Source organism: Manis javanica, chromosome 10 (assembly GCF_040802235.1).
Source record: "Manis javanica isolate MJ-LG chromosome 10, MJ_LKY, whole genome shotgun sequence".
In the NCBI taxonomy this organism is placed as follows: Eukaryota; Metazoa; Chordata; class Mammalia; order Pholidota; family Manidae; genus Manis; species Manis javanica.
In genome coordinates, this window is record NC_133165.1 from 29,372,359 (window position 1) to 29,398,265 (window position 25,907).

Here is a 25,907-nt window from a genome sequence, read left to right on the forward strand (position 1 = left end):
AGCTAGAGGATATTATGCTCAGTGAAGTAAGCCAGGTGGAGAAAGACAAGTATCAAATGATTTCACTCATCTGTGGAGTATAACAACAAAGAAAAAACCTGTAGGAACAAAACAGCAGCAGACTCACAGAACCCAAGAATGGAATAACAGTTACCAAAGGTAAAGGGACTGGGGATGATGGGAGGAAAGGGAGGGATAGGGAGGGATAAGGGAGAAAAATGGGGCATTACTATTACCACACATAATGTAGGGGGTGTGGGGGCAGGGGGAAGGCAGTAGTATATACAGAGAAGACAAGTAATGATTCGATAGCATCTTACTACGCTGATGGACAGTGACTGTAATGGTGTATGGGGTGGGGACTTGATAATAGGGGGAATCTAGTAACCATAATGTTTTTCAAGTAATTGTACATTAATGATATCAAAATAAAAATAAAAATAAATGAAAATTTTAAAAATGTGAATCTTTAAGTTGGCTTCTGTCTCTTTAAGAAAAGAGAACTCTCAAGCCCTGAGTTCCAATCTCGAGGAGGGGGCCTCGAGCCAGTTCAGTTGACTTTCAGTTGTGGAAGCTGGAGGTGGCAGGAACTCCTCTCTGAGAGTTGTTTGTAAACGGGAAGCTTTCAAAGTTGGCTAACTGACTACTTAAGGATCAAGAACCATAGCTTGTGGAGGTTTGTTTCCCTTGTATTGGTTTGTTACTTTGTATGGACACTTTTCAGTTAACCCAGGTTTGTTACTTTGTATGGACACTTTTCAGTTAACCCAGCAACACTAATTATGGTGATGAAAGATTTTGTGAAACAGTTGAATGAAATTTAAGTAAGTTCAGAAACAGCATGCCTTCAACTCTCAAATTTGACAAGTCCATTCAAATTGGACAACAGTCAGATGCCATCTGTCAGTTTCTTCCCTCTTCTTTTATTAAGCTTCCCTCTTCTTTCAAAAAGTACTGACACGTTTCAGAGACTGCTGGTCATTTCTAGTTACTAAGGAGGAATTTCATGCCTCACCAAGATGCCTGTAAAAATCATACTAGCATGCGTTTGATTTGTATACTGATCCGTTCCTAACAAAGTTGGGTCCTATTGGAAAAAAGAAAGTATATTCTGTTCTCATTTTAAATACCTTTAAGAAATTCTTGTACTTTGATTTCAAGTGAGTGGTGAATGATTGCTTTCTAAAAAACTCAAACCATACAGAAACCCGTAATGCAAAAGATGAAAGCTCTCAACCCAGTGCTGTCAATTTCTACCCTATAATTTCAGTTCCCAGCTAAGGGTATGTTTTGTTCGTCCCCATCGTATATAAACACAAGTTGTTTTACAAAAAACAATCCTATTATAACATTTATTTGCAATATTCTTTTAAAAATTATCTCTACTTTCTATCAGTTGGTACAGAATCTACCTCATGTCAAAGCATCTTTTAGCAGTTTTAGAGTATATGATAATTTTATCTTTCTTGTAAAAATCAAAGATTGATTAAAAAAAAGGAAAAAACACCTGAGTTCAAATTTTCCCTTTCACTTCTGTCCTGCTTAGTTCTCCATAAAACTTGTAGTTATTATTTCAAATTAATATTCCTTATTTTGAAAGTTCCAGTGAACTAAATGATGAGAAAATAAATGCAAACAATATGAATTTGAATTAATGTTTAGGTTTCTGTATTCAGACTATCTGAAAAAATAACAGTGTTTTCAAATGTTTTTAAAGGCCTCACATGTCCATGGTGGTGGTATTTATTTATCTTTTATATTTTTTAAAAACTATGGCTTTTTATTGGTAAAAGAGCCAGTTTGGACGTACTGCTTTTTGGAACTTGAATTCTAGTAAAGGGACTTACATAATATACAATAAATAGGCTAATGAAAGAATTTCACTCACTGGAAAGTCAAGTACCTGCCAAAAATATGAGATCTGAGACATGGCGAATACTTGGTCCTTTACATGGAGTGTGTGTTAGTCCATGTCCTCTGAGAAACATGCCACAACAGTATTAAATGTGCCAAGGTGTTTTTTATTCGTTGGTAAAATACACAGGTGGAGAAATTGTTGGTAAAATACACATAATTTAAAATACACTATTTTGACCATTTTTAAGTGCAGAGTTTGTGATTAAGTACATTCACCTTGTTGTGCAACCATACCATACCATACAACCCTGCCTTTCTAAGTGTACAATTCAGAACAACCATCACTGCACTCAGTTTTAAAACACTATCAGTTCACCAAAAATAAACTCTACACATTTTGGCTAACACAGCTCAATCCTCCTACTTGCCCCAGTCCAAGGCAGTCACTAATCTGACACTGGCTTTAAAGGGACTCTTACAATATGTGATCTTTGTGACTGATTTTGTTTACTTACTATACTAAGTAAACTAGTATACTGGTTTGTTTTTGAGGTTGGTATCATGTTGTAGTTTGAATCACTACTTCATTTCTTTTAATAAACAAGTAATATCCTATTGGATTTTATTTATTCATCAGTTGACATACTTATTTACACTTTTTGGCTATTATGACTAAAGGTTTTATGAATATTTGTGGCCACACCATTCTACATTCTCACCAGCAGTCTGTGCGGGTTCCAGTGTCTTCACAGCCTTGCTAACACTTGTTATTACCTGTATTTTTTATTATAGGCATCCAAGTGGGTCTCTCTTGAATTTTAAGTCCCATGTACCTGTGCCTTATCATTGTGACTTGTTTTCTTGCATTTAACTGTGGTGATTCTTGTCTGCCTGGCTGGCTGCCTCTTGTCATTTGCTCATGGCAGTGCCCACATGTTCACCCAGCTTTGTGGTCCTCCTTTACTGTCGACCTTACTGAACGCCAGGCAGGCTGCGATGGCTGATCTTAGATACAGCACTGAATTCATACTATTTCATTATTTATAGTAATCCATCTAACATAGTAATCATCTAGATGTGCAGAAAATATTTAATATAATTACCACTTTAAAATGTGATACCAGGAGAAAAAACACTTGATGAATAAAAGTCTTTCAAATTCTAATCCTTTTATCTACTTTCACCATAGTAGGTTTTGAAGAAATTATTTGATTTTGATCAAATATGTTGCTGAAGGTAGGAAGATAATACAGTAAGACCAGTTCTTGGGTTATAGAAGTTTTCAAGTAGGCTTATGTTCTGTGATTTTTACTGTATTGGTAAAAATCTGGTATATGGGTAGAGAAAAATGTTTTCTAAGAACAGTGAAATGACTCATGACAGCAATTTTATATCCTGATGAGGAAAAGGCCATTTTGCCCTATTTATAGGGATGTTGTCAGTGGAATCTGAGAAGTCTTCAGTGAGGTAGGGTAATAAAACACACTGACAATCTTGTACATATCCAATTATGTCTCCGAGGCCTTTGTTAAAGCTTCCCACCTCTCAACGGACTCCTGAATATAGCAAACCCTATACCTTATCAGTGGATGTGAAGAGGGAGATTCCTCCTGATGCCCAAAGACACAGGAGAGCCTGAAAGGGACTCTTGTGCACCCAGGCCCACTGGGGCAGCCAGAAGGGTTCCTGCAGGAGCAGAGATGATTTACTAGTAAACTAGGGAGAACATGTTTATTGAGTGCTGGGCATTGTACAAGTCATAATTCTGAATTGTTACATTATTTCTATGGAGAAACCTTGCAGGAAGGAATTTACAGTGTATTTTGAAAGAAAGGCTTATGATTTCTTGGGTAACTAAAATTTTTGTTCTTTTTTATATTTACTAATTTAATATTGATGTCATTTAAGGTCTCTTTCAACGCTTGGACACTCCAGATACCCCTGGAGCCAAAGTCCAAGCCCCGTACTCATCGGCCACAGGAGGCAAGCACCCGCAGCAGGGCTTCCACTGCGATGCAGCGTTTCAGGCCGAATCCAGCAGAGGTGGTGGACCTCACTGCTGACGATGATGAAGATGGTAAGCTGGAGTAGCAGCAGTGCACAGCTATGCGGAGAATTTGATAAAATGAAGTATCTTAAAATGTTCGATACTCCTACTCTTGCTTACTGGTAGTATATTATTAGACTACAGGGAAGTTGTCAAATATCCTAATCTTATTTTTTCATTGATACATCAACTGAAGTTTGCAAATTGTGTCCACAATGCTTTCTGGTTATTGTTTCATTACTTGGCCATTATCTTCTTGGACAAAAAATATTTTGACAAGTGGCAGTTAAATCGATCCTCATACTTTCCTGTTAATTAAGTTTATAATATTATTGTCGTACTTTAACTTTGCTATGAAGAACTGAAATGGCATTTTTTAAGTACACACAACAGAAAGCCAGTATGACTGACTTAAATGGTTAATACTGTTTATTTGAAATAAGTAATTTATTTTTTTCTTTTATAGTTATCATTGATACACACTCTTCTGAAGGTTTCACAAGAAAAACAATGTGGTTATTACATTCACCCTTATTATCGAGTCGCGTCCCCCCCAGACCCCATTGCAGTCACTGTCTGTCAGTGTGGTAAGATGCCATAGAGTCCCTATTTGTCTTCTCTGAGCAGCATTGTCTTCCCTGTGACCCCATACACACCATGTGTACTAATCATGATACCCCTCAACCCCCTTCTTCCTCCCTTCCCACCCGCCCTCCCACACCCCTCCCCTTTGATAACCACTAGTTCCTTCTTGGAGTCCCTGAGTCTGCTATTTTGTTCCTTCAGTTCTGCTTAACTTTTGTACTCCAGAAATGAGGGAAATCATTTGCTTTGTCTTTCTATGGCTGACTTATTTCACTGAGCATAATGCCCTCTACCTCCCTCCATGTTGTTGCAAATGGTAGGATTGATTTGTTTCTTATGGCTGAGTAGTATTTCATTGTGTATATATACCACATCTTCTGTATCCATTCATCTACGGATGGACACTTAGGTTGTTTCTGTATCTTGGTTATTGTAAATAGTGCTGCAATAAACATAGGGGTGCATATGTCTGAGAGGTTGTTTTCTTTGGTTAAATTCCATTGTGTGTATATACCATATTTTAAAAAATCATTTATCCATTGAAGGGTATTTGGGTTGCTTTGATCTCTTGGCCAAGAGCATGGGTATAGAAATATCTCTTTAGACAAAAAAAATTTGAATTTTAAAGTAGAAAGTTATACCTCAGAAAAGCTATGTAAAAAAAAAGAATCACCCTGACACATCCTATATCAAAGGAGATGAATAGATGGCTTCAAAATGTAATCTAAAACATGTAAGAATATTTAAGGGAGGTACCAAAACCTAATGAGGGAAAAGAGAGGGTTTTTCAGTAAGCGGTTTGGTGATAGCCAGTTAGCCCACGGAGGGACAAGACTGCATTCTGTTTATAATCTTATTTGATACCATAAAACAGAAATTAGTTCTAGATGAAGGAAATAATTAAGGAAACATACTGAACCAAACACAATATGTATCCATCGTCCAAATAAGGAAGCACTTTGCAAACTTACAATAATTTGGAAAAGAACACATACCCCAGATATTACAGATTTCATAGCATAAAACTGAAAAGCTGTTGTGTATTTCTTAGAAGAATTACATATCATTTTGTTAAAAATAATTTTGGAAAAAATACACAACAAATGTACCCTATTTTAGAACTAAAGGGTTAATATCTTAAAGAATATGAACACAGAAGATCTTAACACTTTTAGAAATTGCAGGATTGATATCACTATATAGGATCATACAAATTCTTATGGAAACTTAAACTTATAAACAAAAATCATACAAGAGGAAATATGTGAAGATGTACAGATTAAGAGAGTAAGTATTGCTTTCAGTATGTGCGTTGAGCTGTTTTTTAGAAATTTTCATTTAGACAGATAGGATTTTTATGTTTGTAACGAATTTCATAGTCTTCAAAGGAAAACATTTTGTCTATCAATTAGTTGAAAAGCAGATGCCCTTCACAAGTTTTTTCCTTTTGTTTCTAGCACATATGGATGAAATCGAGGAACCTTCCTCCACTCCCCACGGGCTCACTGCCTATGGAGAAATCGCTGTTACCTTGACGGACAGTGACTATGCAGAGACTGATGTCACCTTGAGTGACAGTGAAGTGGAGACTGTGACAGATGGAGAAAGCCATCAGTAAGACTGAAAGAATGTAACATTTGAAGTTTTAAATGTAAACTTAAACATCTTTATGCTGCAGATATTTCCATTCTTTTCTTTTCTTTTCTTTTATTGAGATCCAGTTTGTGTATGTAGATACCAGATAAGCGATTTTAGTGATTTTCAAACCAGGTTACTGTAGACTCCCCTGGAAAGATCATACAATACAGATACATTGCTGCCTGGATTGTATCCCCCACCAGTTGTGCCAGAATCTTAGGGGTGACTATTTCTAAAAATAGTGTACAGTCAGAGTTAAGAGTCTTTGCTCTAGGTAAATGGTAATTTTACTTAATGTTTTACAAAATTCAGTTTGCTTTCTGATTAAGGGAATTCATGAGCTCCTTTGAAGTTTAGATGTTCATAATGCATGAAGAGTGGGTATGGGCTAAAATTAAAAGTGAAGAAAACTTTAAAGGAGTATTGATGCTGAAGTATTACTTTTTGTTCTGATTTGTTTCATCCCAAGATGGCAGTGCTACCAGGGAAGTCTGTGCTATTACGTTAGGGCAGCATAGCATGAAACATTCTTTTGACCTTCACTCAGTAATTTCATCTAACCCCTGTGCCAAAAAATGAATGAAAACCCTCATTTGCTTTGATAAATAAATGGAAATGACATTGTCCTTTGGGAATCATTTTGACACCCCCTTCAAGAAACTATACTAAACTAAACCCTAACACTGCATTCATCTTGTGCTTTAGATGATCACAGATATTGATAAGAGTCACTCTGTTCCATCTGTCCCTCTTCCATTTGATTCATCTTACTAAGCTCTGGATTAATCTCAATTTTTGTGTTGGAATGAATTTAGAAACGCATTTGCTGATGATGTTTTAATGTGTGTTGTTATAGATTCAAGAAACAGACATTCTAATTTTGGAATATGTCAAAACACACCTAGAGTGTGTGCTTCTCCACTTGCCACTGTCCCACTGAAGTGCTGCTTCTCATGGCCTGGAAGAGAGCGCTCTAGAATATATCCCCGGTTTAAGTTTTAAAGGACTTTCACAGACTGAGAAAAACTGATACTCCCCAGTTTGTGCCCCATTATCCTGTGACTTTGCATAGTGCTTGGTACAACAGTGACTCAGTTTTTATGAGCTACAAGAACTGCTGAAGTTTAGGATCTCCTTTTCTTTGTGGAACTGGATACCTTTCTTGCCATGGAGCTGCTGAGTATTTAAGCAGATACATTCACCATAGTAAATGGATAGTGCTCTTGACCCGTGTTTTTCCTTATTGTTACTGGGGGTACTAACTTTGTCACTGTTTAGCTGGCCCCTAGAGGGACTGCATCTGCATTTCAGATTCTCTGATGTCAGGACTTGACAGATGTCACTAAATTGGAGTTAGGACATCCTATGAAGCTTTCAGAAAAGCACTACAAAATGGACATGGAACTTTTGGCAGCTATTAACAGCTTTTCATGAATGACAGACTTCTCATCACAGACTCTTGGTTTGTTTCTCCAGGATTTTACACGGTGACCTCTGTCCTCCCTCAAAGCCACTGTGATCCTGAGACATTTGTTTACTCTCATGCCTCAGCCTGTACTGTCCTTGCCGGGATGAGCTGTCCTTTCTTTACTGTCTCAGGAATTAATCTTTTTTACTCGTGATCCTCGAGAATTTCATTTTAGAGTTTGAACTTCTTTATAAACTCTTAGGCTTTACACTTGCTGAGGCCATGTACAGCCCACTTTGAATGCTGGGGTTCTTTCCTGAGTGGTCGAGCTTGTGCCCCCCATGACTGCATGACAACGGGTCTGGCTCACCCTTTCCACACAAGCTGACGATAAACTCACAGTCAGTTTCACATTGAGTTTGGATAAGAGAGAAAAAGACATTTTCATAAGCCCCACCTTTCTAAAACACTCATTTTTCTCTGGGAGCTTTAGGACTGATTCTGTCTTCTATATGCTATTCCTCTGTACCCTCAGTCTAGATCATTACAGAAAATCCCTTAAAAATAAAAAAAAAAAATGAAACATACAGTAAGTAACAATACAAAACAATGCCATGCACATCATAAAAAGATGATAAAAAATGTTAGGCCCAAACAAGTGATGTTTTGTTATGGCTCCCAAACTGGTCAACGAGCTGCAGCTCTCCTTGCCTCTGCTGATCCCAGGAAATTTCTCTGCGCCTTCAATCTCTTTTAGGGCAGCACCAGAAACAGAGCTTGGTTTAGAACTCCCAAATCTGTGTTTCACAAATTCAATCTGGACTAAATACACAAGATCATGCAGATGTTATTAAATGTTTAGGGTGTTGATAGTTTTGTGACTTCACGGGTGGTGCATAATTTCAGGTACTAACATAAAATGTGAACATTTGATTATAACCCCAGATGTATACTCAAAGTAACCATTGAAAAGACAGCAGCATTCTTGAACCAGAATCCTGTATTTTACACCAGAGATTGGTCTGGCATATCACTTCTCATATCCTGAGGTCAGTTGATTGGAGAACATTTGCTGAACATTTCATTCAGCATGTTTATTGAGTGCTGGGCATTGTGCTAGTCATAATTTTGAACTCTGTTACATTATTTCTATGGAGAAACCTTGCATGAAGGACTTTACAGTGTATTTTGAAAGAAAGGCTTATGATTTCTTGGGTAACTAAAATTTTTGTTCTTTTTTATATTTACTAATTTAATATTGATGTCATTTAAGGTCTCCTTCAATGCATGGACACTCCAGATACCCCTGGAGCCAAAGTCCAAGCCCCCATACTCATCGGCCACAGGAGGCAAGCACCCGCAGCAGGGCTTCCACTGCGATGCAGCGTTTCAGGCCGAATCCAGCAGAGGTTGTGGACCTCACTGCTGACGATGATGATGGTAAGCTGGAGTAGCAGCAATACACAGCTATGAGGAGAATTTGATAAAATGAAGTATCTTAATATTTCAGAAACTCCTACTCTTGCTTACTGGTAGTATATTGTTAGACTACAGGGAAGTTGTCAAATATCCTAAACTTATTTTTTAATTGATACCATAAATTGATACATAAACTAAGGTTTGCAAATTGTGCCTACAATGCTTTCTGGTTATTGTTTCATTACTTGGCCGTTATCTCCTTGGACAAAAAATATTTTGACAAGTGGTAGTTTAATCGATCCTCATACTTTCCTGTTAATTTAGTTTGTAATATTATTGTGGTACTTTGACTTTGCTGTGAAGAACTGAAATGGCACTTTTTTTTTTTTGAGAGGGCATCTCTCATATTTATTGATCAAATGGTTGTTAACAACAATAAAATTCTGTATAGGGGGGTCAACGCTCAATGCACAATCATTAATCCATCTCAAGCCTAATTCTCATCAGTCTCCAATCTTCTGAAGCATAACGAACAAGTTCTTACATGGTGAATGAATTCTTACATAGTGAATAAGTTCTTACATGGTGAACAGTACAAGGGCAGTCATCACAGAAACTTTTGCTTTTGATCACGCATTATGAATGATAAACAATCAGGTCAAATATGAATATTCGTTTGATTTTTACACTTGATTTATATGTGGATCCCATATTTCTCCCTTTATTATTATTATTATTATTATTTTTAATAAAATGCTGAAGTGGTAGGTAGATGCAAGATAAAGGTAGAAAACATAGTTTAGTGTTGTAAGAGAGCAATTGTAGATGATCAGGTGTGTACCTGTAGACTATGTGTTAATCCAAGCTAGACAAGGGCCTTAAAACGTCCACGGATGCAGATGAAATGGCACTTTTTAAGTACAGACAACAGAAAGCCAGTATGACTGACTTAGATGATTAATACTGTTTATTTAAAATAACTAATTTATTTTTTTCTTTTAAAGTTATCATTGATATACACTCTTATGAAGGTTTCACAAGAAAAGCAATGTAGTTATTACATGCACCCTTATTATCGAGTCTCCCCCCATGCCCCATTGCAGTCACTGTCCGTCAGTGTGGTAAGATGCCACAGAGTCCCTATTTGTCTTCTCTGAGCTGCACTGTCTTCCCCGTGACCCCATACATACCATGTGCACCAGTCATGATACCCCGCCATCCCCTTCTCCCTCCCTCTCCACGTGCCCTCCCCAACCCCTCCCTTTTGGTTACCGCTAGTCCCTTCTTGGAGTAAGGAAGCAGAACTGAAGGAACAAAAGAGCAGCAAACTAATTTACTTTTCAAAGTTGCTACCCTTTAGTGTAATATTGCTCTTCCCTTCTGTCCTGCTCAGCTTTAGCGTTTTGTTTTGGCTGAGAACTGCACTCCAGTAACTGAGGAAACAAACTAGAATTGGAAACAGGGGAGGGAACGCGGTAGCACGTATGACTACATGAATACATCTGTAAGTTTCCCCACATATTGAGAATTATCTTCAGGAATTATCAGTTACATCTTAGAAGGAAATGGTCAGTCATGATTTTCTTAAAGGGTGAAGGCAAGTCATATATAAATTTGTTAGCTTTGGGAGTTAGCTATAAATTGGAGAAAGGATCCATTAGGGACGGCGGAAGCGTCAGAGGCCATGTGCACTCTGCTCCCACGGACGCTCTGCAGTCTGGGTGATCGTGACTCTCAGAGCGCCAGGGCTCTGGGATTCTGTGTATGAAAACATCGTTTATTTTACCATCTGCATTTCATTCAACAATGTCTTGCTTTTTATTCTGAAGCACCACAAGTTATCTGTAAAACAGTGGTTAATATAATAGGGATTGATTTAAGATTGCTCAGAGTTAATTACATACATGACAATTGTTTCGGAAACTTCTTGTGTGTTTTCCCATGTGACACCTACCAGCCACTAAGTAGGGAAGGTGACAGAACAGCCTTCTAACCCACTGGAATTAGTTCAGGCAGAATACTTTTACTAGGTTAAAAGAATGCCAGTGATAAGTAGATGCCCCCTTCTCCCCACTGGTTTCTCTCAGTGGAAAGCTTCTAACCTATTAAAAATAAATCCAAAGCTTTAGTGTCTGGGCCCCCTGCTGCCTCACTGGGTAGCCATTTAGTCTCCTGGAGGCATCTGCAATGTCTGCAGGCATTTTCAGGTCTCACTTTTGGGGTAGAGGGCTGCCATCACCTAAGAGGTAGAGGCCAGGGATGCTATGAATCACCCCACAATCCACAGGACAGCCCACCCTGTATCCCCACTTCCTTCCCCTACACAGAATTATACAGCAAAAAGTGTAAATACTGCCAAGGTTGAGAAACTGAGATAAGCCATTTGCAAATAAACAGAGGTTCCTCCCTGCCCTTTTTACATGTAGCAAATATGTTTAAGCATCCAGAGTAGTTTCCCATATAGGACTACAGGTACTGTTTGCATTGCAGAAATCAGCCTACCGCTCTGCACTGTATAGAAAAGACTGTATTCTCGATCTGTAACACATTAAGATAATCCCTTCTTTTTGAACCAAACTGTTGTGACTACGCTTTGGACAGATCTATTTCTATTATTCTCAATTTTTAAACAGCCACTTTATAATCAGAGTCTAAAATACAGCTCATTCGTAACTTAACGTCTGCCTCAAATTTACTTCCTACTATAGAACTTTTTTACTTTTATTATAAAACACTGACGGAATCAATATTTGCATTTTTTTTGAAAGTAAACAAAAAGCTGTGTAAAAAAGTGAGAGAGTGCTTAGGTAACTTATCCACGACCATACTGTCAGTGGTGAAATTAAAACTGCTTTTCAAGCAGTCTGACTCTAGAATACATACTGTACAAAAGAAAGGACAGTTTCTAACCCTGTTACAGCCTGTGACAATGTATATGAACATAGTGGATGCACTTTTTCTTTCCTTTTCCTCTTTTCTACTTGGTAGTAGATGACAAAACTTCCATAGTGGTTACTCAAAAAACTATTTTAATAACCTGAATTATTGGAACAAGCACATGTGTTGGATTTTTAAAACACAGTCATCACATTTTAGTAACGTCATTTTAATGTTACAGTTTAGCTTTATGAAAGCTTTTTGTAAAACAATATATATTGTACTTATTAGACTTAATAGTTTTAAAGTTGGTTTTAATTACCATAAAAATGTTAGCTTTGATTAAAATATAGTCCATTACCTAATTTGTTTTGAAATGCTAAATAACTATTTTACATTCTGCAGAATCTACTGTAGTACCGCTCACCAGTTCAAGAATGGAATCTCCAACCACGAGCCCTTGGATTCACAACTACTCAGATTCATCTGCCTCTGAGCAGGCCTCTGACAGTGAATCAACTGACGATAGCAGTGAATGGTCAGAGACGTCAGCTCCTCGTACAAGCAATAGAATGACTGGGACTTATACAGGAGGTACGTTTAAAAATACGGGCTGGGGAGAAGGAATTTTTCATTACTTTTGTTAGAAAAAGTATGGTTTTAAGGATTTTAGCTATGTTAGCTAAAGTGTAATCTTAGATGAACATCGTATGTGAGCAAAGTCGTCTCTATGAGACAAACATTTCATATTGGAGGTGCTGTATGTTACTGAAGCATCACAGCACAACTGAAAGAGACTGGGGTCTGTCACCAAAAATATTAGCAGCAACAAAAGAAAACATAGGTAAATTGAACTTCACCAAAATCTAAAACTTCTGTACATCAAAAGACATTATTGAGAAAGTGAAAAAACGGCCTACAGAGTGGGAGAAAATCATGTGAAAATCATTTATTTGATAGGGTCAAGTATCCAGAATACATAAAGAACTTGCACAACTCAACAGTAAAAAGAGAACCCAGTTTAAAAATGGGCAAAGGACTTGCATAGATATTTTTCCAAAGAAGATATGCAAATAATGGGAAGCACATGAAGACAAACTCATTAATTACGAGGGAAATACAAATGGAAACCACTTTACACCCATCATAATTAGAAACAAAAAAACAAAACACTGGAAATAGTAAATGACCAGTGTTGACAAGAATGTGGAGAACCTGGAACCCTTATGAATATTTGGTGGGAATGTAAATCGGTGTAGCTGCTGTGGAAACCACTTTGGGGGTTCCTCAAAAGGTTAAACCTGGAATTATGTGACCCACAATTCCAGGCCTGGACATATATCCAAAAGAATTGAAAACCGTGATGAAAGTTTTAAAAGGCTTCATGTCCCATCGTCTTAATTTTTATTATTGTTTGGTCTTTTGGTGTCATATACTATATGTAATAAATAAGTTATTTATCTTACTGCCCTTGCAACAATGGTCTAATTCAGTGGCCTGTGATTTCTTTTTTTCATTAAGTCTCTAGGATTTGTCTGAAAGTTCTAAATTATTACTGATCGAGGGGATTTGGGAAATCAGAAATCAGATTATTATGACACCATTAATTCCACACACATTGGAATTTTATTTCTTACATTCTGTTGGGTCTGAGTTTAGAGACCATAGGAAGGGAAGAGACGTTGGAGGTTAGTGTGGCAGCCAGACAGGCTCTGGTTTGGTGGTTATGTCTTCAGAAGATAAGATTTTTAACACATAGTCTGAATTATGTAGGAATGATTTGTGGAATTAGGGGTTCCTAGAGTTCAGGAGAATTTTGCTTTTTTGCATATAATAGAAGGACTCATTTGATATGAAAAAATTTTTTAACGCAACTAAAAACAAATCATTTGTTATGGCCCAGGAGAAGATGATCTACTACCATATTTAAATGTCATGGTATATATGAGCCTCCTAAAGAATTCAGGCTTACAAGAAAATCTCAATGAAGACTGCTGCCTGAAAGTATATGATATGATATGTTAAGAATGTGACACTATCACATTCTTATTTACAAAGATTTGAATTTACTAAACATGTCTTCATTCTTTATTTACTTATTTATGGAAAACTATTGTTTACACAGTAATATTTTGTTCATTATACCTCAATGAAGCTGAAAAAAGTGAAATGATTGCTGAAGAGTTAAATAAATTGATTCATCCTGAAACGAAACTTTAAAATTTTATATTTGTGAATATTACTGCTTGCATAATGATTATAGAAACAAAATTTTTAAGTGAAACTGGGAAAAATGCTGTGAATTTGAGAAAGGATAGTTAACTGTGGTAAAACAGAGACACTTCCTTTTTTGTGATCATTTTTACTACCAGAAACACTGAGCTTTATGATATCATGGAGTAAAGCATTGATTTGAAAACATAACTTTCAGAAAATAAGTTTAAAACTTTTCTCAAAACTTATTGAGCTTAGTGAAAGTTTCTTTAAGATACTTGATAGCAAGGTTTCCCTGGCTGAATGTTTTCACGGTTACCTACCTTTTACCCCGGCTGAATGAATCAAAGAATTACAAATGGAAGGAAATCCTTCTGTAATGAAACTAGAGACGGCCCATAGCCTATACCAGACTACTAAGAAATTCTTCCAAATAAAATGAAATTCACACTGAAATCTATAAACATATTTTTTACCTCAAATAGATGCATGTTTTGTAGATTAAGAGGGATGCATATTCCGCAGAAGGATCTTCCAACAGTTACTTTGAAACATAAAGATTTAGAATGAAGAAATGGGGGGAAGGCATCTGTGTGAAGGGCTGATGTCCACGGCCGGTTCCTGGCAGACATGCTCCTGTCACCGTATTAATGACGTGTGGGGAAAGTGGCCTGGGGCGGGGGGAGAGGAGCAGCAAGAAAAGGACGTCTCCACAGTCCTGCCCAGAAGGACTACAAAGCTCCTTTCTTCTCTATACTGCTCTTAACTGGGAAATTATAAAGGAAAGCAAGGTTTATATGTTTATAAATGTGTAATTAATACAGCTGACTACACAGAAGCCAACAAACCTGTGTATGGCAAAATAAAATTAACAAAAGACAGTTTGGAAACATGTTTACACTTATTATGACAAAAGCTTCCATTGTATATGAACTACTTATAAATCAGCAAGAAAAAGGTGAATAGGCTACGAAGGTGAAAAGGTAATTCTGGGAAGTAATGTAAGTGGCTAACAAATACAAGATTTCTCTCAGGTTGGCATGTGAGGACTGAGTGGTAGTGGGGGTTCTCAGGGACTCCTGTGTACTGGTGACAGGTGTATTAATTACGGTAACCCTTTGGGCAGGGTCTCTTGTCAACTGGTATCTGAGTTTAAATTATTTTTTGAGACTCAGAACTACTTACAGGAAATTTATGCTACAAACACTGTCCATGAATGATGTGTGTGTGTGTGTGTGCGTGTGTGTGTGTGTGTGTGTGTGTGTGTGCACACTCGTGCACGTGCATGCACAAAAGAAGACCAGCATGAGAAGGATCATACAGATAGATATTTATTGGAGCATTCGGGTTGTTTCCAATTTTTATCAATGGAAATTTCTTTGATAAATTTTGGTACATTCCTATAGTAGAGTGCTGTGAGGCTGAGAATGAAGTAAAACTGTACATTGACATGGGAAGATATCTAGGAGTATTCAAAGAAGAAAAGAGGTTGCAAATAGAACAGAGAAGACTCAAGCATTGCTCAAGTATACACAAAAAATTAAACATATGCTAATACGTTTCTAAAATACAGTAGGAATCTATACGAGCAATGTACGCTCAACCGCATGGTGCCTCTGTTTTCCTTACAGATGCTGCTTTGACAAGACTACGTCATGAAGCCTCTGCCGGCCCAAACTCCTACGGAAACCCGCCTGCTCAGGCTCAGTCTCCACCTATTATTCCTCACCCTGTGCATGCCTCCCATTCTAACATGTCTTGTCATGCACCCCCACCTCACCCCGTGGCACCCCCACCCCCTACTAATTTAGACAGCACAGCTGCACCAATCCCGCAGCATCTTCATGCCACAAACCAGCCAATTCCGTATTACCTTCCAGGCACTGCACCTCCAGGACAGAGACTGCATCGTCGCGAAGATACGCAGAGGATGGTAGATCGAAGGATGATGATGCAGCATACAATGTATGTTTCATGTTTTTAAAAAGATAATCACACATTATTCCTTTTCCTTCTATTCCCATTGGTTTATAACACTATAAAATCAGTAGAAGCAATTTAAGTATACTAAACCACCAGTTCACTCGGTTATTCTTTACTAACCAAAATCTTCCTCTGTCTTACCCTGAGTTGTAGGTGTTGACAAAACAAGTTGACAAAACAGATTTATTTAACGAAACCAAACCATTTTCAGGATGCAACAAAGGGTCATTTCTTTTTGCAAACCAGTCTCTTGTTTCTTTTTTCAGTTTCCATAGTAAAGGTTAATGTTAAAATTGATGATCTTGAGAAACAAGATACAGTGCCAGATATTTGCTTTGACTTATTATATGTTACCAGCCAGACGGAAGAAGAGTATTAGCATTTTTCAGCTGTTCTTTTTTCAACGTCTTTTTAACTTAGTTTATTTATTAATTTAAATATTACTGTATTACCTTAACATGGGAAGACTAACTGAACTTTTTGCTTTTTCTTTGAAAATTAAGTATCTGGTTTTCTACTTTAGGACAGCAAATTCTGTTCTTCATATTCTGCCTGCTTGTTTCTGTAAATACAATCTTACAGGAAAACAGCTACCCTTGTTCATTTATGTGTTTAGCCACTACAGCTGCATCCCGCAGCATCTTCATGTGGTTGATTTCATCTGTGGCGTCTGTGCCTTCTTTCACATTACGAAGACTAACTTGAGTATTACAAAGACTCAGTAACTACTTAGTAAGACCTAGTTAAGTATGGCCTATAGAAAAGTATTTGGCCCTTACAGAAATGTTTGCAAATCTCTTGATATAATTAATGATCTACCACTTCTGTGACTTCTTCCTTTAGTTGTATAATTTATGATTATATCCAGAATCTCTGGTTGTTGTTGCCATTGTAATATAGTAACCCTTTATATAGAAAGTTGCTAATGTAATATTAATATTTTCTAGTATCTAGAAGATTACTTGTTCTAAATTGTTAAGATTAAACATGCAGTAGTAACCACAGTGGTGCTCATGTGAAACCTGAGCATAAGACTGTCTATTAGTGATACCTTAATAATAAAAAATATATATTAAACATGTAAAATCTCAAAATGTGTTAGAAGTTAATAGGAAATAAGAACTGGAGTATAAAAAAGGATCACTGGAACTTTTTTTTTGAAGTACTCTGTTCAGAACTGTGCTAATATTTGTAAATTTGACTGACTCTAGAAAGTGAAAATATATTAAGCTGGAATACAGAATAAAGAGTGTGAATGGAGCTACTATCAGTTTCCAAATGTGGAACCTCTTCTTGCATGTGTTTGAAATAAATGCACAAGGTTAAAATTTTTTTCTCTTAAAAGATTTATCTTTTAAAATGGCTGAATGTTACAATATAAAAGTAACGCAAAATAAGATACTTCCATTTTCCTGCCTTACGTGTTTATCGATATAGCTTACTTGCTCCTATAGCATTTGCTGAGGTGTTTAATTTTAAAAATTTTATTTCCATTCAAACTCCTATTATTTTACTTAAAATATGTGCTGTAAAGAAGGTATATAACAAAACATTCAAATTGTCTTTTTCCTTGGATAAATTTGAATTGGAGGTATTGTAAGAAATGAGCAGTGAGAATTTGTGGGGTTATGATTTCTTGATTTATTAATCATTAAATCTATGTTACATTTTTATAATTTATTAGATAATGAATTTCATGACTAATCTATAGACATTTGAATATTAATGCTAGGTATTTTTTCTACATTAAGAAATAACCAATTATTCAATTATTTCCGGTGGTCTTTCTGTGTTCTGTTCCCAGGCTGGCACCTGAGCGCCCCCCACCTCACCCCCATAGGATGCACCCCTACAGTGGACACCGACATCCTGTGGCTGGGACTATGTCCTCACACCCTCGGTAGGCTCCAGAGAGATCTGCCCCAGCAGTATCTTGTCTGTTTCAGCGATATGCTCAGTAGCTTGTGGTCAAAGGGCCAGAATCAATGCTTTACAGTGGAATGCCATCCAGGGCGGTGCTGTGGAGAAACTGAATTCAGTTTAGCTGTGAGGCACTGCCTCTGGGCAAGTTAGAGGCCTGGAGAAGCAACAGGAGGACCTTGAGTTCTGGGGCAGGGGGCCGTGTCACACAGGAGTGAGCTGTTCTGTTGTCCTTCAGGGCTGTCTACCATCAAAACCAGCTCCCTAAATACATCCTGCTTTTCACAACTTCTTTATACACCCTCCCCGTTCTTAGTACTCACATCTACTTGACTGCCTCTAACTCTGGCTACTGACAAGAGCACACCAGCTTGTGCCTTCCTAGTCTTACGGTGTTTACTGGAGAAGTGGAAGTACATGGGCATTAACTTTCTATGAAATTCATTTTCTTTAGGAAGTCATTGAGATCTTGGTCTACAGTAGCTTTCGAGGCAGAACATAAAGTGAGAATAAATAAATGGAGACTTGGCATTTACCAGTTTCACTCTTTATAAAATGTTGTTTACCCTTGTATTCTAAGGTTCAGATGTGTTTGTTGTTGTAATTATCTTTGAAGCCAGCAACCCAGAGACACTACTCAACAAACAAAAGTCTTGGGAGCATCTGTAACATTCACATAAACAAACAAACAGAAACACCTAATTTGTGTGCTCTGCAAGTAGAATTAGACTTTTAGATTGGAAGGAACCTATGCATTTTGTTTCCTTTGTAGGATGTGAATGAAACTCAGTAAAGTGCTTTGCTCCTTGTAATTACAAAATTGAATTTTTGAGTTTTACTTTCTGAATTGAATTTGAGAATTCTTTTAGTTATATCTTAGGGGCTAAATTTCTCTCAGCAGTGTAAGTTAAGAAGCTTTAGGTAACTTTAAAAAATGTAAACATCCCCCCCCCATTCCTACTGATTATCATAAGACACTGCAGAGATGGTTACAAGCTAAAGCGCTCTCATCCTCTGTCAGGGGCCTGGGAGCTGAAGCCGGAGGGGCTGCACCTGCTAAGGCACCTGGAGCATCGCGTCCCCACTTGGACCACCAGCATATATCACTTGGACTTCACTTCGTATTTGTACGAGTTCTTCCTTTACTGGTAAAATAAAAACTTTTCAAAATGCTGAAATATTCTTCTCCTTAAGAGTATTCTTTTTCTAAATTATTTTATTGTAAATATTCTCAATGTATTAGTTATAGGTGTTTTAATAGAATTTGAGAATTAGTAATTGGAAATTGTGCTATAAAAGGTATTAGATATATTGAAATCTGTATTTGTATTTGCACTGTAAAATGTACTGTATTCTTCTCTCTTTATAAAAGTTTTTTCTTTTGTACGAAGACACCAGTCTTGATCCACTGTCAGTGGGACATGAGCTTGAATTTCTCACAAGTGGTAATTGGTCTGTTCCTATGCATTTCTACTCTACTCATCTGCCAAAGGACTATACTTATTCTCTGTCTCTGACTTGAACAGATTCACATTTTGTAGATACCAATTTAAGGTGTAAATTTGTTGAGTTTGCAATTCATAGTACATACTAGTTATAAAAGTAGGACAGAGGAGGGAGTGGCTTCATCTTGGGGAGGTAGACATACTGTAGGAAAGGCTTCCAAGATGCTTGATTATGCATGTGACTTCTCAGCAGGTTTTGGAATTGAGAATGACGCTCTTGCAGTGATTACAGCATGTTAAGAGATCTCAAATAACATAAACACAAGCAACTGCAAATAGGTTGGTATTTCTGGATCTTAGGAATGGGGATCACTCAGCACTAAGAAAATAAAGCTGCCCTGCCAAGAAGCTGGGACTCAGGAACCATTGAAAGCAAAATGACTTGGTCTTCCTTCTGCTTTTGGAGTGACTTACTCAGATTGTAGTTAGAAAGACCACCTCCTCACTTGTTTGGAAAAACAGATTTGAAGGTGAGAGGATGGAATCTAGTTAAGACATAGCAGAAGAGGTAAAAGTTGATAAACACCTGAACAAGGACAGTGGCAGTTGGTGTAATAATGAGACACATTTGAATGACATTTAGGATGACTCCTAGATGCTAGCTTGGTGCCTTTCACTGAGTTGCGGAGTATTAGATTACGGTTTAGGCAAGACGTTAGGTGAGTTAGGTTTTATACATACTGAATCTGTGATAAGTGGGTATCAAGGTAAAATGTCCAGTAGGGATTTAAGTTTATAGTCTGCACCTCAAAACCATAAGCTGCTACCTGAGTTAAAGATATGTTGTGATTTGTCAATATACATGAGCCACATACTGTCATAAAATACAAATCTATGGAAGAGGATCAGATTGCCAGAAAAAATGTATAGACTGACAAATTGAAAAAACCTTGGAGAGTGATAATACTATATCTAAAAGGTAATCCTGTCATTCAAAGAAAGGATTCTGAGCACTGGCTAGAGAAGTTGAGAAGAAACAAAATGAGAATAATGTCAAAATAATATGGTCATTACTGTCTCACCACAAAAATACAAAGTTGGGAAAATGTTGAATGCATTATAGAGTGGTTATTGGTGAGGATGGGGATGGTGTCCTTCTTAGATTACAGGGAAAAGGTAAAAATGTGGGAACAGTGACTATAAACTACTTGCCTTATAAGCCTGGCTGTGAAGGGAAAGCAGGAAACAGGGCTGCAGTTATTCCAGGAGTAAGGAGATGACACTTTGGGATAAACCTGAAGCTATGTTTAGGCTTAAGACAGAACATGAGAGGAGGACACAGAAGCAAGAAGTGGGCAGTAGGAGTCACTGAAGAACGTAAGGGTGACTTTGTCGCACCACTTCAGTGGGCTGAGAAAACAAGTACAACCATTTGCCTTAACATACTGCAAACACTGTATTTATATTGCAGGTTTATAAATATGGAGCTTTATTGCTTTTACAGTATTGGCAGTGCTATTCAAGGAACAGTCATCCTGGCTTTTAATACTAGTTATTCTTCACCTTCAGATACTGGAACCTTTACAAGAAAGACAAAATGTGAACAGTGGAGCATCTCAGGAGACGATCGAGAGATGCACATACCCACATAAATACAAAAAAGTAAGAATTTATTCTGTGGGATGTCTACATTATTGAAATGTATAAGATTTAGTATTGTGGACCTTTGAATTCAACTACATCATTACTAAAACAACACACGCATATGATTTTTTAAAATTTGAAAGTTTGAAAATATATATTCTGAAGTTTCTTACCCTGATGACCCAAGTTTTTCTTCCCAGAAGAAAAATCATAGTTAAGGGTTTCTTACATAATCTAGGTATTTTTAGGCATTAATAATGTACACATGTACATATTTTCCCTTCCACTTTTAAAAATGACACAAAGAGGATGATAAGCGCACCGTTTTTGTGCATTATGTTTTCATTCTGGATCAGAACATGCCACCCATATTCTCTTTAATAACTTATACTGTAATTTAACTGGCCACTTATTTTGACATTTAGTTAACCTACATTTCTTACATTGTACCCTCAATTTATAGTATTATTTATAGAAGTTGTGCAACAGACATGTTATATAGATTTCTTTCAACAAACAACTATGCTATGCAGACTGATAATAAGAAAGTGAAAAATCACTGTATTTTTCATCTGTTTTCTAAGAGTATTAGAGAGGTATTACCACTAAGTTTAAGTCCTTTCAGTTGTCTAAGCTAAAGACTATGTCATAGGATTAATTTATTTGGAGATTATTTGAAAATTCCTTAGTAAAGGCTATGTGTTATGATGGGACAAAAATAGAGTTTATAATCATCCTAACAGTGTATTAAAAATAGTAGTTTTCCAAGTAATTAATTAGTCACATTTAATTTTCCTTTTGATGCTGCTTAATTGAGTCTTAAAATAACTTAGTTGAAAATAGTCACTTAACTCATCCATTAACTCATCACAGTTCTACCTGGGAGATAAGTTGTGGCTGAATGTGTAGTTTTGTTTTGCGATGTCTGTCAAATAAACACAGACTTTACTCAGTCGTTCAATAATGTCATCCTACTAACACGGTGACACCCGATCGGCTCTCACAGAGGGACCTGCCCCGCCAACAAGCCGGCGCAGCACCGACTCAGGAAGCCACCGACGAACAGTGCACAATCTGCCTGTGTACTTTAGAGGAAGGGGAAGATGTGAGGTAAGTAGACATGAATTATCTAAAATCCGTTGTCAAAACATGAGACTTTATGTGAAAGTAAACTAGACGCCACATAAAGATCACTCCTGGCATCTCCTGTTACCAGTCTCCGATGTGTAGAGCATCGCCTTCCCATAGTGAGTGAAAGAAAAAGATTGAAGTCTCTGTATTGCTACTAGTGGGTTGGGATGGGAAATATACTTGGGCAGGGAAATTTTGTGGTCGAACTGTCTTCTCTAAACCCTGCAGAAAGGAGAACTTGACAGGCTTTGGAGGCAGAGACTGTTAAATTAATGTATTCTCCAAGGCTTAAAGAGGGGGATCTCGATTAACTCCATGCAGAGTTGGACAGCATCTTTTAATAAATGGATTTTGTTCTAAAATGCCCTCTTACTTCCTGGGACTATTCAGTTCTTACAACTTTGCAATTTAGAAAATGTTATGCTAACCCAATATTAATTTTAGGTATCTTCTTTTTATAATCTCTTCACTATTTTGCACCTGTTCTGTTTTTATCCAAAGTACATAATCCCATGTGAAAAAGGTTCTATAACATATGTAACAGAACCGTATGCTAACTCTGTTGCCCTAATTGATAAGGGTAACTTTATCATATGTCTTCACTTGGTTGAGAGAGAAAAAAATTATAAACATTTGTCCGCCATTCCACATATAGGTTATTTGAACACTGCATTGCCAGTGAAATTTATAAATATGGAAGCTAACTTCTCTTACAGTAGTGGTAATACTGTTCAAAGGGTAACTGGAGCATCTCTTTTTAGCAAGAACTAGGAAGTCTAAAAATGTGTGACAGCTCTTAGCAGTGGATTAGAAATGGATACTTCTATCACACTCTTCACTTAGATTTACCCTGTATTGCCTCGATGCTTTCTTTATTTCTCAGTTGCTAAGTGATGATTTAGTATACTATACCAAAGTAAATATCTCTTTTTAAGCTACTTTCTTTCCCATTACTTTTCATTCAGATATAATTGGCAGATATTAGTTTCAAGTGTACATGATTTGATATTGCAAATATATTACAAAATGGATTAAGCTGTTTTTAAAAAAGAGTGCCATAGTATTCAGTGGCTATAACAATTACCCATAAAACCGTTATTAACCTTCAATCAATCTGTACTTTATAAAGATCCTCTAGATAGAAAATAATATTACATATAAGATTTCTTAATTAGTGTGACTAGAACTCATGCTAGAATGAGTTCTGATATTTCTGAGAGACAGATACATTTTTCAAAGTGTTTCACAAATTCATTTGATAGGGAAAAAATGTATTTTTGCCATTTTAGGTAACAGGGACATACTGCCAATGTAGCAGATTGGCAGCTCATGTATAGAAACAAAACTGGAATAACTGCCAGTGTAGGTTTTAAAATCCTTAAGGTTTGACATGATTTGGTTCCATAGCTGAAACAGTTAGTCATCTGGTGTATTTATACCTTATTTTGCCCAGTGTTGATTTAATGTAGGTGTAACTGTCATTAGACAGGCCTCGAGGTTTTGAATGTTTTTACAGATAAAAGAGATGTCTGGTAACTTTGAAACACTCCTGAATTACTACAGGCATACTACGTTCAGTTGTCGTAAGATTCATTTTGTGCTTTCTGTTGTTTTTGCCTATAATAGACGTCTTCCTTGTCTGCACATTTTTCATCGAGTGTGCATTGACCAGTGGCTGGCTACAACTACGAGGTGCCCCTTATGCAGAGGGGACATCGAAGCCCGGCTGCCACGTGAAAATTAACACCACGGTTCAGAACTGTTGCCCTCCCTCTCCTTCCCACCCTACTGGTACACAATCATATCAAGAACAAAAAAACAACAACAGAAAAGATCCAAGTAATACCAGAGCTCACTAAAGAGGAGTTAGGCACTCTTTGAAGACTCCACAATGACTATTAGGAGTTTAAGGCTTCAAGAACAAGCACATTAATCTGTACAGCTGAATAACACATTTGACTAATGAGACAGCACGTTAAAAATTTCAATATTTATTTCTTAGAGCTACATTTACACACGTGAGACCTGATTATAGTCAAACAAATGCTACATGAAAGGGTGCATGTACCTGCCTGTGTCTGAGTGCGTGCGTGGGAGAATACATGTGTGAAACTCTGCTTGTTCCCTCAGAGGTCCAGTGATGAAACTGTGATACCTCTTATCCCTCCACACCCCTCAAAGGAATGTGGAATCGACCCCAGCATATACATCAGGTTCATTTGGGGTGGGGCGGTAGGTTGTTCTTTGCTAATACAGAATCAAGACCTCTGAAAGTGAAGGTGGAGTTCTCTGCACTGTTACAAAGTCCACAGATAGGGATGAGAACTCCTCCTCTGGAGGCCCGGGGTCTCCACTTGTCTCATTGGCAGGTGTCGCCTCCTGGGCATCTCAACACATCCGGTTCAACTCGTAAAGGTCAATTCCTCCAACATGGCCTCCTTGATCCTGGCTCCCCTAAGCTGGGCACTCTCCCTCCTGTTCTAGAATTCGACACTGAGCAGTCCCTTCGCAAATCCATGGCCATGATTCATGGTAATTATGATTTTGTTAAAGCATAAGCTGCGATTCTTTGTAGTTCCTCACTAGGGCCAAGCGATTCTCCATACACATGCACGCACAAACCCACATACACACAATAACAGGCAAGGCTGCACAACCCCATTTCCCTGTGCCAAGACCCAACACCACTATGTGCACCCCCATCAGCAGCTCGCTCTATTTCTCCTCCTTCTGCCCCACCCAAAGCATACTGGAAGGCATACAAGGGAAAAGCAATCTCATAGGAATCACCTCACCTCCTCTTTTCTCGGAGGTCATCCACAAAGCTTAGGACCTTAACCAGAAATTACTAGCAAATTACTTCAACAGTCCTTACAATTGGTTGTGACACACTGAGTCACAAAACTGATACTAAGAACTGTTGACTTAACTAGTTACTGAATGCATAAAGACAGTGTTGGAAAAGGAGAAAGCAAAGACTAACAAACGATCGGCCTTTGGAAAGCACAAATAAACTGTTTCATAATCTTTAAAGTATATACTACTGTATTTTATGGCAAAAATTATGTATTAATAGGACTATTAGAAATTTAGCGATTCACAAAAGCTTTAAGACAAAGGTCTAACTAAAAATAGATTATTATACATCATCCACTACATCAACAAAAAGGACAAAAAACCACATGATCACCTCCACAGATCAGTTGATGTTCCCCAGACAGGGAAGAGTGGCACATGTTCAGTGACGCTAATCATTTGTAGCCATGTGTAAGACTCACTTCAGCACACTAAAAGGCCCAGGCCTATGTGCTGTCTTTCCTCCTTCAGATCTGACGAGGTGATTTTGCAAACTGAGCAACTAACTTAGCAAGCCGACCCAGCTGTAGACGACACGGTAAAAGGCAGGAAGTACTCCATCTTAAAGATAAGATTGCATTTGAACACCCAGAAAATTCAAAAGGCGGGACTCTTTAAAAAACAGACACTACCTCGGCCCACCTTGGGGGCTGGGTGGGCAGCCTTTTGATGTTATCCCAGACCAAGGCACCAGTGTCCCAGAGAGAAATCAAGGCAGGAGATTCATTACGTTAAGTTAATCTTTAATATTCAGGGACCACTTAACAAGTCCACACCCCAAAGTTTTCTTCATGTTCTCGAAAAATCCTCAACTGCCTATAAAACCCCCAGACAATGCACCACCACAGACTCTCTTGTCCCTTCCTGGCGTGAGCCGGGAGCT

At 37.6% G+C, this 25,907-nt stretch overlaps 1 protein-coding gene across 2 annotated transcripts; it reads left to right on the forward strand.

The window, feature by feature from the left end:
• Positions 1-99: 99 nt before the first annotated feature.
• LOC108383376 (E3 ubiquitin-protein ligase Arkadia-like) lies at positions 100-25,907 on the forward strand. 2 transcript variants are annotated; one of them, XM_073215028.1, is made up of 11 exons: positions 100-159; positions 3,766-3,934; positions 5,947-6,103; positions 8,809-8,975; positions 12,237-12,425; positions 15,677-16,010; positions 17,833-17,928; positions 18,970-19,096; positions 20,963-21,055; positions 22,044-22,147; positions 23,795-25,907. In XM_073215028.1, exons 2-11 carry the CDS (start codon positions 3,871-3,873, stop codon positions 23,910-23,912), a joined length of 1,449 nt encoding a protein of 482 aa, XP_073071129.1. In that variant the 5' UTR covers positions 100-159; positions 3,766-3,870; the 3' UTR covers positions 23,913-25,907. The 2 variants fall into 2 exon arrangements, with proteins under 2 accessions (XP_073071129.1, XP_073071128.1); XM_073215027.1 differs by lacking the exon at positions 100-159 and adding an exon at positions 568-676.